The sequence below is a fragment of the Rhinatrema bivittatum genome, chromosome 9 (genome assembly GCF_901001135.1).
Source record: "Rhinatrema bivittatum chromosome 9, aRhiBiv1.1, whole genome shotgun sequence".
Lineage (NCBI taxonomy): Eukaryota > Metazoa > Chordata > Amphibia > Gymnophiona > Rhinatrematidae > Rhinatrema > Rhinatrema bivittatum.
In genome coordinates, this window is record NC_042623.1 from 33,467,244 (window position 1) to 33,482,475 (window position 15,232).

Genomic DNA, 15,232 nt, shown 5'->3' on the forward strand with positions numbered 1-15,232 from the left:
CCAAAGGCTCAGCGCCTGCATCTGTAAGAACACACATCTAGCCAGATGAAGAAAAAAATAGGTCCAGAACGTGTGTCCCTGCACAGAAACCCCTACACTCATACTTCTATTTCTTGTAAACTACAAATCCATGCCAGCCGTCATCACAGAAAGTCATATCTCCTGACTTCATGGATGAATCCATATCAAGACTGGGATTATTGAGGGGAGCTGCTCAGTGTCCCTCAGTTGTCATTGGCTCTGGAATTATTAAAGGGAGCTGTTCAGGATCCTTCTGTCACCACCGGCTCTGGGATTATTGCGAGGCGCTGCTGAGGATCCCTCAATCACCACAGACTCTGGGATTATTGCGAGGAGCTGCTGAGGATCCCTCAATCACCACCGGCTCTGGGATTATTGCGAGGAGCTGCTGAGGATCCCTCAATCACCACCGGCTCTGGCATTATTGCGAGGCGCTGCTGAGGATCCCTCAATCACCACCGGCTCTGGGATTATTGCGAGGAGCTGCTGAGGATCCCTCAATCACCACCGGCTCTGGGATTATTGCGAGGAGCTGCTGAGGATCCCTCAATCACCACCGGCTCTGGGATTATTGAGAGGAGCTGCTGAGGATCCCTCAATCACCACCGGCTCTGGGATTATTGAGAGGAGCTGCTGAGGATCCCTCAAGTTACCATTGGCTGTGGATTACTGAAAGGAGCTGCTCGGGGTCCCTCAGGATTACTGCAGAAAATCACCTCTCTCAGTGTTTTCAATTTCCTGAATTGTTTACCTGCTTAAATCTTTGAATCAAGCAGTTGTCCAGTGACAAAGGCTGAAATACTTCACACAACACCTGCTCACCATGGGCTTGAATAACAAACCTACAATGTCAAACTGTTACTCTAATAAGATCTAAAGAGATTCCAGCCCCTTCAACAAGAATTTCAATATTACATCCTAATCATATACACATTTAAAATCACGTGCTTCTGCCCCTCTTAAAATTGTCTTTCCAGAAAGCGAAGAAGAAACACAATCCTCAATGTGATCTTCCAAACTCAGCCCAGGATTAACATTTACCCTGCCCTTCTGTGCTTGAAATATTAGTGTGTGTGTGTGTGTATGTTTTCATGTGCATCTTTAATATAGATGAAACAAAGAATTGGCCAGATGGCCAGTAAAAGTCCAACATTCACACGTTTGCAAGGTATCAGTACTATTTAAGTGTTGCACATTTCAGTGGAAAGGGTTGCGCTAGGAGCTCATCCTGCGCGCGCCCAAAGATAGGCCTGGTGGGCTGCAAGCAGAGCCCATCCCGCTCGTGACTGAGATTAGGAGATACATCGGGCGGGGCGACAAGGAAAGCCCATACTGCTCACAGTTAAAAATTAGCTCCGGTAATAAAAAAATAAAATAAAATAAAAATAAAAATTAGCTCCGGTAGGGCTGCAGGTGGAGCCCATTCTGCCAAGGCATAAGACAGAGTGAGGCCTGGCAAGGCCACGGGTAGAGTCCATCCCGTCTGTGACAGAAGCAGAGAGGCAGGCCTGGGTATGGCCAAAGACCTAGAAGAGAGAGGACAGGGGGAGCTGGGGGCAAGTCCATACTGCCTGCAGAAGAACAAGAAGCCCAGAATGAGAGACCAAGAGAGCCTGTGAGTCTATGTGAGTAAGAGAGACAGACAAAGTTTCTGTCTGTGAGGGTGTGTATATGTTAGAGAGCCTATATGAGGAAATGTGTATGTGAGTGAGAGAGAAAAGGAGCTTGTATAAGGATGTGTGTTAAAGTAAGAGAGAAAGTGGGAGTCCGTGAGAGTGAGACAATGAACTTGTGTGTAATGAGAGAGATCCTCTGTGTGAATGAGAGAGCATATGAGTTTGTGTGTGTACGTGTGTGTGGTAGAGCCTATGTGTACGTGTGTGAGAAAGAGAAAGGAGAAAATGCGTGAACAACCTCCATTCCCCCATCAGCTAACCCACGACAATCCAAAGTCCCCAGGTATGATTCCATATCATTGGGTGTTATTTAATGTGTCTGCTGTTTTTCAATTTATTTTTTTTTGGAAGTTGGAACTTTTTTTTTTTTTTTTTTTTTTTAAATTGAGGAATTTTTAATTATCAGATATTCTATTTGTCAACTATTTTGGAATATTTTAATAGTATGGTTTTATTATTGTTTTATATTTCTTGATTTTGTTTGATATTTATGAAGAATGGCAGTGTTTTCTGTTTTTCCATTGTTGCATTGCATAGAGAGTTTTTGTCTGCACATTTTTAATTTTTACTTTATGGTCTCTTTATTCTGTATTTGGTGAGGGATTATCTGTGTTCTGCATGTGTGACAGAACTTGAGGTTTTCTGCTAGTTTCTGTGTAGGGTTCTAAACCAGCTAGGCTTGTTCTGTTTACTAATAGGAGGAGTATTAGTGTTTTAGAGCCCAGTGTAATATGCATTGCCTTTTCACAGGTAGTGTTCTTACTTTTTGAGTGCTGGCAGTTAGTACTGTTTTGTTATGGGAAGTTTACTATATTGTAATTGTAATTCACTTTACTCATGGCTTTGCATGCAACGCCTACATGCAACACACATTACACAATAGGCCTAATACCATATGGGTTCTAATTTTTTTTTATTTAAAATCTTTTCTATACCGTCTCTAAGTTATATACCATCACGACTGTTTACATGTAGGCACATAAATTAATGTAGGTAAAAGTGTACTGTAGTACATTCTAACAGGTGCCGTCAAAGGTTCGGTTACAATATATCGTTAGACCTAGTCATTTAGTGAAGTAGTTCATGACCAATCATACCAAGGTACTTATACGGGTAGAATTATCACACAAAGTATTATAGTTATGTATATTGTGGTGTAGAGTTCATAGACTAAAACTACTGTACAGTCCTAACTACTGTGTGTCGGTGCTCTCCGGTCTATTCCTGAATAAATTCTATTCTCCTCTCTCTTTGTAAAATGCTTGTTTAAAAAGCCATGTTTTTAAACTTTTCTTAAAATGCCTTGAGATCACTTTGTAGTCTGATCTCTGGAGGCATTGTGTTCCAAATTATGGGTCCTGCTAGTGATAAGGCTCTCGCTCTCACTTGGGTTAGTCTTGCTGTTTTTTACTGAAGGAATGGTTAAGAGCGTTTTATTTGCTGATCGGAGGTTTCTATGTGGGACATGTACCCGTAATGCTGTGTTTAACCAGTCTGATTTCTCATCATAAATTAGTTTGTGAATGGTACATAGGGTTTTGTATTTAATTCTGTGTTCAATTGGTAACCAATGTAATTCCGCAAGGGTTTCAGTAATATGGTCCCTCCTTTTTCCGGTTAGTATTCTAGCTGCTGTGTTCTGAAGAATTTGCAGTGGTCTTAATGTTATATTAGGTAGTCCTAGCATAAGGGCATTGCAATAATCCATGCTGGAGACTTTTTTTTTCTTTTAAAACTGTGGATAACTTTAGCACTGCTCTGAGGCAATCCTAAAATTACGTGGCTAACTTATGCCCAGTCAGCTGAATACAGACTTAAGTTAGCTGGATAACTTTACTCCACCCAACATGCCTCCAATACCTTTGAATATTGTCCCCCAATAGGTATAGTCACATCACCCAACTTAAATATAGGAAAGACAACAGGAACTGAAGACCAAGAGACCCAAAGTGCTTCCATCTTGCTAAGATTAAAAAGCCAGTTCTTGTATTCTCATCCAAGAGTTAACTGCGTGAAGGCAATCAATAAGAAAAGATGGAATGATCAACTTAACATCTAGTGAGAAAATTAACTGAATACCATCTGATTAAACAAAAAATGCATGCCAAATGAGGCAATTAATTTAGCAAGAGGGAGTAAATAAATGTTAAACAGGAGTGAGTGCAGAACCCTGGGGTACTCCAAAAAAAATAAAGGTTTCCAATCTTACAGGCCGATACAGTGGAGCGCACTGATAACCTGCATTTGGATGCGCGTCCAACACCCCCCCCCCCCCCCCCCCGAGACTAATAGCGCCCGCAACATGCAAATGCATGTTGCGGGCGCTATTAGTCATTCCCGCGCGATACAGTAAGTAAAATGTGCAGCCAAGCTAATTTCTGCCAGCATTGGAAAAGTGCACAGAAAAGCAGTAAAAACTGCTTTTCTGTGCACCCTCCGACGCAATATCATTGCAATATTAAGTCGGAGGTCCCAAAAATTAAAAATAGTCAAAAAATAAAAAATTTAAAAATCAGCCCGCAGCTCGAAAACCGGACGCTCAATTTTGCAGGCGTCCGGTTTCCGAACCCATAGCTGTCAGCGGGTTTGTGAACCGATGCCAGCAAAATTGACGTCGGCTGTCAAACTCGCTAACAGCCGCCACTCCTGTCTAAAAAAAGGTGCTAGGGACGCAACTAGTGTCCCTAGCGCCTCTTTTTACTGCGGGCCCTAATTTGCATAGGCCACCCTCCTGAATCGCGCACCAGGAGAGTGGCCCAGGAGAGTGGCACCAGGAGAATGGGCGCACCAGGAGAGCGCCCATTCTCCTGGTGCGCGCACCAGGAGAATGGGCGCTCACCCACTCTCCCGTGATTTTTTCTGTATCGGCCTGTGAGTGAGAAGCACCAATCTTTAACAAACTGGTTTCAACACTTAAAGAATAAAATCAGTCAATAGGTGGACCAAGTACAATTTCCAGCAATTGAGCTAGTAAAATGGACAAAGCAGCAGTAACATCAAGAACCATCATCAGAAAGATGTTCCCACAGTCAAGACTCTGTCGCAAAAAGTCCAAGGTGGAAAGCAAGTGTGCTTTACAGACAGAACCCAAATTATGCAGAACTCAAAACAGAAAACTCATCAAGAAAATCTTGGAGGTGGTCAAGAACCAGTTTTTCTAATAATTTTTTCCAAAAAAGGCAACTTAGATATTGGATTATAATTACAAGGTTGTTTTTAATTTTAGGGTAAATCACCATTAATACACATCCAGGGACTAACTTACAATTAGACTCAGTTTAAATGTCATTTAAGGTGTAAATGAAAGCCTTATCTTTCATGCAGCATATTGCAAAGATATGACATTAGCAAAGAGTAGCTCATGGTCAATCACACGGGACATCTTTAGGGGACATGGTGCGGTTTAGAGGTTAGAGCACAGAAGTATGGCTCAGGATAGTATCTGGGACAGGAGTTCTAATCCTAGCTTTGCCACGGAAAACATGTTACCTCAGAGTCCTTTTTCCTCCTGCTCCCGCCCTTTCACGACTGACTATACTTCCCCTTTTCCACCCTCTCATTTCTAAAAAGGACCCACCCTCTTCATTTTTTCATAATCGGTTTCCCCTCCCTGCCACTCCATTTAAGTATCAATTATCCTCTAAGATGAGAGGAGTCACCGCCTCCAAAATAACCTTATAACTGGTGAGCTGTATCACTCCAGAGCCGGATCTGATGAAAATGAAGTGATGTATTAAGGTAAGTGGCAGCACGTACAGTAATCTGAAGCCTTTTCACAGTCTGATGATGCTTCTGTGAGTGGTAAACCAATCCTGATGAGGGACAAGAACGCTCTGGCTCGGAGCTCTAAGGATAAGCCAGTCGCATTTTCCACGCTGCAGGAAGGACAGACTCACCAACTCGATGCCCTGAGGGAAGGGGTTATCCTCCCAGTCCTTCTCGGGAAAGCGCTGTACGATCTGACCCTGGCCTTCCCCGCTACCTGTAGAAAAGAGAACATGTTAAAACACAACTATGCAAACATTCATGAAAGCAAGTGGCAGAAACCAGCAAGAGCTGCACAGAATGCTGCAAAAACCAGAGGAACCAAACACTCATCAAGTGGATCCAGTAAGGTTCGTGTCCTTTTGCAATGCTATTACCTCAGTCAACATCACACAAGCCCTTACGAAGACAACTATTACTTAGTTGATCCAATCCTTCACTCAGGTTTTTACAACTGCACTGACACCACAGTTCCTCATTCACTCACGCCAGTGTAATTATCAATAACATTTAGTCATATAAAATTACTAACTGGAAGTGGGGATCAGCTTCACTCACAAAATACAGAAAGCAGGCTCAAGGAGTTTTGTACTAAGAACAGAGGCTGTTCTCTCAGTATACAACACCAGTGAATAACCAAGCTCACCAAAACAATAAGGATACAGTCAGGCAGTGACACAGTCAGGCTGCTTTCTCAGTATACAGTGTTACAGTACAGGCAGGCCCAAAGGTGATGCAGTGACACAGTTAGACTGCTTTCTTAATATACAGTGTCATAGTACAGGCAGGCCCAGGGTGTGATGCAGTGACAGTCAGGCTGCTTTCTCAGTACTCAGTGTCACAGAACAGGCAGGCCCAGGGGGTGATATAGTGAAACAGTATACAGTGTCAAAGTTCAGGCAGGCCCAGGGTGTGAGTGACAGTCAGGCTGCTTTCTCAGTATACAGTGTTACAGTACAGGCAGGCTCAGGAGGTGATGCAGTAAGCCTTTTCATGCATCAGACCTGCTTTGCAGAATGCATTCCCGATTAATCACAGATTGGAAGTAGATTATGCTACATTTTGAAAGCCATGTAAAACTATTTTCTTAAAGCCTTTTCTTAATTCTATTGTATGGTGGGTTATTTGGTCGATTATGTAATTACATTGTATTTCTGTATTATCGTACATTGGGCCTTGTAGCCCAATGGGAAAGAAGCAATTTATAAATCCAAAAATAAAAAAGGTCTACATTCAGAGACAGTCCAGATAGCAAAGTTAGCCAGCTAAACTTATCCAGCTAACTTTAGAGGATTATTCAATAGTGCAGTCACACTATTGAACATAGCCGGCTAACTTCAGAACAACTCGGACTCGACCAGACTTAGCCGGCCAACTCAACTCCTCCCAGTTATGCCCCTGAAATGCCCCTAATTTATCCAGCTAAATTCTAGCCACCTAACTTATTAGCGGCTAGAATTTAGCTGGATAAATGCTGAATATAGCCGAGTAAATCATTTAGACAGGCAACTATTAAGTTATCCGTCTAAATGGGCTTTGAATAAGGACCTCTTAAAAAAAAAAAAAAAAAAAAAAGGGTGGGGGGGGGATACAGTCGGACTACTCTCAGGACACAGTGTCATAGTGCAGGCAGGCCCAGGGGTAATGCAGGGACAGTGTCAGGCTGCTGTCTTTCAGTGTACATCCATGCACGGGCAGGCTCACCGAGGCACTACGGATACAGCTGAGCTGCTCTCAGTATACAGCATCAAGACCCAGGCAAGCTCAGGAGTTGTGCAATTTCTTATTGAAGAATTTATGATCTTATCTATGTGGGGCCAGATGTAAGTTTCAGGCAAGAAACGGCACTAAGCCTGAAGTCCGTTTATCTGCCCACTTTTGAACTAGCACATCTTTTGCCCAAATATTCAATTTCCTGCAACTTCTGGAAGAAAAATAGTTCCACTGGGAAGCACTTCTGAAATTAAACTGACTTGCAGACGTTTTGCACTTTTGCCTTCTTTTACCATAAATTTAAATTTTGCCCATTTATAAATAAATAGAGATTTAAACTAGTCTCACGCTTAACTCCCAACAAAATATTATTTAAACATAGACCTCAATTCTGCTTCCTCCTTGGGTGGCTTGTGCCAAAAGTCACAGTGTACCTAAAACTGCTCTTAATACAACAAAGCATAAGAACTGCCATCCTGGGTCAGACTGAGGATCCCTCAAACCCAATCCTTGGATTTCAACAGTGTCCAATCCAAGTCACTCCCTGGCAAGATCCCATGCTGTTTATGCCCAGGGATAAGCGATGGCTTTCCCTCAAGTCTACCTGGTTTACCCATTCCACTCGTGATTTTCATAGACCTCTATAAAATCTCTCCTCAGCCGTCTCTTCTGCAAGCTGAAGAGCCCTAATCTCTTTAGCCTTTCCTCATAGGGGAACCATTCCATTTACCTTTCTCTGTAACTTTTCTAGTTCTGCTACATATACAAGATCAGAATCGTGAGAGCCAATGCTAGAAGCGACGTAAAAGTGTTTCATCGACCTAAGGCACCCAGGAAACACCTCCCCAAGGGTTCCCCCATATTCAGCCCCTTGGGACAGGAATAGCACCTCAGGGCTCCACGTCTTTCCCCAAGAGGAGAGGGGGGCAACTACCAAGGGTTTCCCATGTTTTGCACCACAATTGGGAGCAGCTCCTAAGGCCTCCCTGCTTTCTGCACCAGGGAGAGGAGCAGACTTCAGGGTCCCCAGTGTTTTAGCCTCAGCTACAGCTATCTGCACTGCTGCAGTGTTACATTCAGTTCTGGTCACCCCCATCCCTATAAAGAGACAGCAAAACTAGAAAAGGTAGAGAGAAGGGCGACCAAAATGGTAAAGGAGATGGAATGGATCTTCGTTTTCAGTTTTTATTTTATTTTTCCTGAGAATTTCAATGCCATATCCAAAATAAAAATCTGTGGAAAAAAAAAAAAAAGACTTTTCCACTGATTTTTCACCTGTATTATAAAAAAAGGTATTTTCCACCATTTTGTTTCATCATATTGAAATTCTCAGGAAAAATAACTGAAAATGAAGGTCCCTACCTATGAGAAAAGGCTGAACAGGTTAGGGCTCTTCGACCTGGAGATTTTGTTGCCCACACAATCTGTACAGTGCTGGGGGCATTTATGGACATTAAGTCAGTCCTAAAGCCTTCCAGGTACATTTATCTGCTAAATACCTGGCTAGAGTTATCCGGGTAACTTTCCCACTTACTGGTTTACTCAATATGACTGTCTATGTTGCAAATCTTAGTATTATCCACAAAGACACATTTCTCCTCCCAATCCCTTCAATCCCTATATCTCCTAATACTGTACAGTACTGGTCCCAGGACCCAACCCTGAGGCATGCCACTAATCACCTTTCTTTCCTCAGTGTGAAGTCCATTTACCACTGCCCACGGCTGTCTATCACTGAAACGGTTTCTAATCCAGTCAGCCTCCAACCTGCTCAGTTTCATTATGAGCCTCCTATCTGGGAGAGTAGCAAAGGCTTTGCTGAACTCTCAGGTAAACTTTACATCCTGCACACACACCCTTGATCCAATTTTCTAATCACCCAATCAAAGAAACTGATCACATGCATTTGACATGGTCTCCCCCCTCTGGTACACCTATGCTGCCTCAGATCCTGTGACTTGCCAGCAGGAACCAGTTCTGACCCCTTTTACTGAGAGACATGAATCCAAAGGTATTTCAGTACATGAGCTTTTAAAATCTCATAGGACCCCCCTCTTCTTTAGCCTGGGAATGACAGTGAGACCCCTTAAGAGCTGCTGCCGATACACATCCATGCACGGTTGCATGGAAGCGCCCTAATAAATATCATCATCCACGTAGTCTAATTAAAAGGCATTCCAGGAATTCTGTGACTGAGAAAGAACCGACAAAGCTGGACAACTTCAGAGACTCTTTTCGCCCCAAAACACGCATGCAGGACATTATAAGCTACGTGCGATGTTTCCAGACATGATTCTTCTCCCAAACTGGGTGTGGAAGGCAGCGGTGCAGCCCTGCTGCCCTAGCTTTGCTCGCCGAGGCACAGATGAGAAAAGCACATTTCCACGTCACTGCTCCAGAGAGCTGGCACCACAAGTGCCCGGCTGCAGCGACCTGACATTGCACCTCGCTCTAAGTTAGGTCGCCCACGCGGCAGCTGTCAGGGCTGAAGAGAAACTGCTGAAAGAATGCCAAGCCTAAGCGAGGCTATTATGTGGCTTTCTGGGGGCGCTCTGCCCTCCCCCCTCCCCGCAGGGTAAACTTCATGGTTCAAATCTCTATGTTGCAAAGTCAGCTAGCAGTGGGCAGCAGTCCTGTCACAGCAGCTTGCAGGCGGAACCACAATATTAAGAACCATTAAGTTCTCCATAAAGAACAAAGAATCATTAGGGTTTTTATCCACTAAACATAACAGTTTAATTTTAGTAACTATTGTGATGTGGCTAGAACTAGTAATTATTTCCCTTTATTTTATGAAAACTAAAGTCAAAAGATTGTTTGGGACATGGGGATGGGGATGGCAATTTTTAAAACAATTTATACAGGTTATGTGCATTCATCAGCGCTTGCCTTATTTGTTGTTTTGAAGGTGAGACGATGCCCTGAAGGAATTGCAGGCTAGAGGAGAAGACTGTGCATTTTCCCCATACCAGCAGGTTCTGGGAATGACGCAGTAAGGAGAGGGTGTGCAGCATCGGGGCCCAGTCAGACTCCGAGGGTAATGCACTCCCTCAGTATACAGTGTCAGGGCACAGGCAAGCTCAGGGGGTATACACCAAGGACAGAGTAAGCTCCTCTGATCTTACAGAAGGGTACAGCCGAATGAGCACAGAATCCCCTATGGTCGGTTTACATGACACTTTGGTGTCAACCTAATGCCCGTTATGTGCAACCTCAGGAACATTACAAACAAGAAAGTTATCTGCATATGCTGACAGCTGCCTGCTGCCATGGAGGCAGGGGCGGTTCTATAATGAGGCAGGGTGATGCAGCCACTTCAGGTGGCAGAATTTTGAGGCAGTAAAAAAAAAATGCCCCTCTCAGACCGCTGCTGTGGCATCTGCCTCACACTGCCTGCCCCTGCCACAGCTGCCTCACATTCATACCTGGGAGCTCTCCGGATTTGGCCCAGAGACTCCGGAATTCTGAACGAATTGCCAGATCTTTGGGCCAATGCCCGAAAACTCCAGAAGGCCGGAAGAGAAAGGGCCTGGAGCAGCGCGCGCTCGAAGGAGGAGCATCAGCACCCGTGCCCCAGGAAGAAAACATGAAGCCCAGTGCTGCGTGGAAACTGAATAACGCAGGAGGAGGAGAGTCAGTATCGGGCGGTGCACTGAAAATAAAACAAGGGCAGAGCGGGCCAACGCTACTGGAGGAGGAGGAGGAAGTAGAGCTCATGTCACCATGGGCCTGGGGGAAAAAGAGAGGTTCCTATGGCTGAGAATTGAGGTGAGAAGAGAATGAGAATGCATGTGTGTATAAAAGAGGGCGAGACATGAATGAGTGTGTGTGTATGCATGTATGGGTGAGTGTGGAAAAAGGAGAGGGGGGGGGGGGGGGGGGGGAGGTCGGCGGCATCTCATCCTTCGCCTCAGGCAGCAGATTGCCTTCAGCCACCCCTGCATGGAAGAAATCTGGGTTCAGATCCCAAGCCCAGCTCCGTTTCCTTCTCTGGCCATCACGCAACATACCCTACTGTCCGGGCTTGGTGCGCACACATACCAAGTGCTCTGGCTGCGCTGGGATGAATGAGAAAAACACCCACATGGTCGTGAAAGGCAGCTCTTGGCACCTCAGCCCCATTGAAGGCCTTTTCAGACTAAGCTGGAAGCCCAAAAGAGCAAGACGGAATGGACAAACAAACAAACTCTCTCAGTTTTACTGTGCCTGTAACATGGGGCTTAGAACACAATAGCAAGTCAATGATTCAAGTTTTAATCTGAGCTTAATTATCCGTAATAGGTCCCTCAGCTATTCCCATGTCAGTGCTTCCTTAACCTGTTCACAGGTTTCAGCATTTCCATAATGAATATGCATACTGTCTCCTGTTGTATGCAAATGTATTTCATGCGCATTCATTGTGGCAGGGGCGCTCCCTGAGGACAGGTGTGTGCACCACTGACCTATGTGGAGCCAGTCCAGCAGCAGTGCCATGTTTGATCCATTCCTCAGGCCAGTTGTGGATGCTGTGGGGACAGGTAAGCCTGACACAGGGACAGCACTGTTGAGATGTCTCCTTGCAGTGTGAATAGGATTAGCTGAGCAGTCTAGATGGCAGGCTGGTCTTTCTCCATCTACTATTTTATTATGTCTCAGACTAGTATGCAATGGCAGGCATAAAAAAGTGTTCACTGGTGTTGCCAGCAATAGGACTGAAATCTGTATTTTGCAAAGTGAAGCAAGAAACACAATTGTTTCTCTTTTTTCACTGCTGCATTGCATGCAGATCCTAGCTTCTTGGGGTTTCCAGTTGAGTTTTGTCTGCAGGTTTCTGTTTCGTTTGTGCTTACATATTTCAGATTTGAGGAAGGTTTGTCTGTGCTTTGCATGTGTGACCAAAGGGTGCATTCCTACTCCCATATTCTACTGACAAAGTTTCTGTGTAGGGATCTACAGCAGTCTGACTTGCTATATTTTTCAATCTATACTTTCCAATAGGAGGGAAGAGAAGGAAAACGTTCAGGCAAGTCAGCTGTATAAAATACCAAAAGTAATCCCACAAAGCCAGGGAGCTGTCTACGCAGGCATGGAGAGCTTTGGAGAGATACAAGGAGCGTGTGGGTATGGAAAGAGGGTGAACCAGAGAGCGCACATGCACCGAGATATTTATAGACAAATGGACAGAACCTCGGCTCTGGGGAGATTTTTGAGCTTTGCTATTTCATCACCCATGTTGCACTGGTAGCGTCTGGCACAGAGAAGGATCAACAAGACACACCTGCAGAGGAGATACTGTTCTCTGGGATAATACTTGAGAATCAGGAGGAAGGAGAGAAAGGTTTAGGATAGAAACATTAGGTCCAGAATGAATTCCTTTACAAATGCACCAATTCACTTTAATAAAAAGAAAGAGTAATGATACAGCAGGGAAGAAGAATCCACATGTCGTAAGGCCTGCCCACAGAGATTCCCAGGATAGCACACCTCATCTCAGCCTGTAATTACCACTATAAATATACCTGCCTGCCATATAGAGCACATCCTGTTTTAACAGAGGTTCAAGTCACAGAATTAGAGAAATCAACTGCAACTGTATTCATGGAGGGGAGCTCCAGCATTTCTGCCCTTGGAGGACCACCGATTATCAACTTTTGGAATGCGACTGGCATTAAATTCCAGCGACATCTTCTTAAGCATCAATCAGGTACTGGTTGACTCTGGGTGCATAAAACGAGATATCACTAGTACAGGGAGGGAAATAATATTAACTCTCTTATAGGTCTCTGACATGACCCCATCTTGATTAGTGAGTTCAGTTTTGGAGACCACATATACAAAAGAACACCAATAAGGTAGAGGCAGTTTAAGAAAGCCACCAAAACAGTGATGGCCTACATTATGTGCCACAGACAAAAGACACTAACAATGTACTCTTCAGAAGAAGAGAAAGGAGAGATAATATAAACATTCAAATAACTAGCACAAAGGTTCTCAACTTAGCCTGTCTGTTTTTCAAGATATTCATAATGAATGTGCATGAGATAGAGCTGTATATGTTGGATATCTAGTATCTGCAAATTTCTCACAAGCATATTCATTATGCACATCCGGAAAATCAAATCAGCTAGGGGTGCCTCCAGGACAGGGATGAGAACATTCCAACAAGCTTCAATAAACGTGCCAGAAGGAAGCATTTTCCATAAAATGAAAAGTTCAAGGCAAAAGTGCTGTCATGTGAAGTTTAAGAACAGAAGCTCAAAAGAACTGAGAGAATACTTTTCACTGAGAGGATAATGGGACACCTAGAACAGACTTCCAGCAGAAGGTCTAAGAGCCAAAATAGTGGTATAATTCAAGAATTTATTTATTTATTTATTTTAATTTTTTTATATACCGGCATTCGCGATGGGAGTCGCATCATGTCGGTTTACAATTAACAGGGTGTGACAAGAGGAGAAAAACTTAGAACATTAACATGTGATATAAGAAGAAATAGCAGTTACAATAAAACAGGGACATAATGCAACTTGGAAAGTAAGGAAAGCGATAGAAAATTAACAATGTGATAAAAAGAGTAACAAGGTAATATACCGTATATAATAAATTTATATAATATATAATATATAACATACCATATATATAATATACTGTATATAATATACCGTACATAATAAAAGCAACATAAAAAACCTGCTCATTTAATGAGAAATAACATTATGGAGTTGTTAGAGTTTATGTTTATGTTTAAGAATGCATAAGACAGAACAAAGGGACATCAGTAGCAGAGGGAAGGAGAGCACAGATCAAGGAAGACCTATCCCAGTACAACAGGCAGGTACTGCCGACATCTATAATGCTTCATGTTATTTTACAGGGGCTCTGCTCACACAAACCTCGCCTGGCACTAAAGGTCTACTCAAAACTGCCACAATGAGAGCTGAACACTATCCTCAGCTGGAAAATCTGCAGTCATTTAAAATTATCCCTCTAGATACCAATTATAGAGTGTTGCTCACTTTCCATATTCACTCAACCCATTTTATATGAGAGTCAAAAAATACAAAATCTATTTCCTGCACTGCTTTGACAATGAGCACCAAATGCCCACTTCCTCTGGCCGCCAAGCAGCAGATTCAGGACTTCTAGAAAATTCTTTCAAAGGCAATCGCTAGCCAAGGGATACAGAGCCATGATTCCCTGCAGGGGGAGCACTCAGAGGAGAGGATCACCTTGTGGTTAAAGAGAATCAGTAAGTACTGCTTGGGGAAATTTTAGAACTTGTGTTTTGGGGAGAAGTAATCTATTGGGGTATATTCTTTAGTGTATTTGTTTGTCTGTATTAAATACCTAGTCAAAAGACAGGCAAAAAAACAAGAGTTTGTGTGTGTTTTTCCCTCCCTCCCACCCACAGCTTTATTTATTTATAGGCAGGTGACACTTTCACATTAAAAAAAAAAAAAAAATTAATCAGCCTTTTAACAAATTCAAAAATTCCCCCATGTCTTATCAAGAATTTAATCATCCCCTTGTAGGTCATATCAGATAAATAGTGAATACACTAATACATTTAAAGGACCCTAATTGTATGCATAGCTACCTAAACTTAACTAGGAACTGATCAAAATGGAGATGAAGGCCGCAGTCCAGCAGCAAGAGGGGGGTTTCAAGTCTTTTGCATCGAGTGTCACATGTATGATTTTTTACCCACCGGTGAGAAGTTGTACATGTGCATGCGATGCAAAGAGCTCCTGGCTCTCAGAGAACGAGTCCAATCTCTGGAGGCTAGAGTGGCAGACCTGGAGGAGTTGAGGCAGACAGAGAGGTATAGAGATGAGACCTTCAGGGACATAGCAGCCAAATCCCAACTCCAGTCTGGCAGCTCTGGTGCTGCTTTGGAGGAGGAAGATCTCATGATCAGAGAGAGCATCAACCTGGTGCAGCAGGAAATTATCCTGAGCAAGAACCTGCTCTCCAGGTGGTGCACTGTCCTCTCGCACAGAAGAGGTCTCCCCCAGGGCTACTGCCCAGGAGGGAAGGGCTACGTCGGCTGTCATAGTTGGTGATTCGATTATTAAGAA

At 43.6% G+C, this 15,232-nt stretch overlaps 1 protein-coding gene across 1 annotated transcript in view; it reads right to left on the reverse strand.

Annotated features, from left to right (window-relative positions):
• SBF1 (SET binding factor 1) overlaps positions 1–15,232 on the reverse strand; it is a 342,170-nt gene that overhangs the window by 255,093 nt on the left and 71,845 nt on the right. The window contains exon 2 of the mRNA XM_029615648.1: positions 5,594–5,679. Coding sequence (XP_029471508.1) covers positions 5,594–5,679 — 86 coding nt within the window. The remainder of the gene's footprint in view (positions 1–5,593; positions 5,680–15,232) is intronic.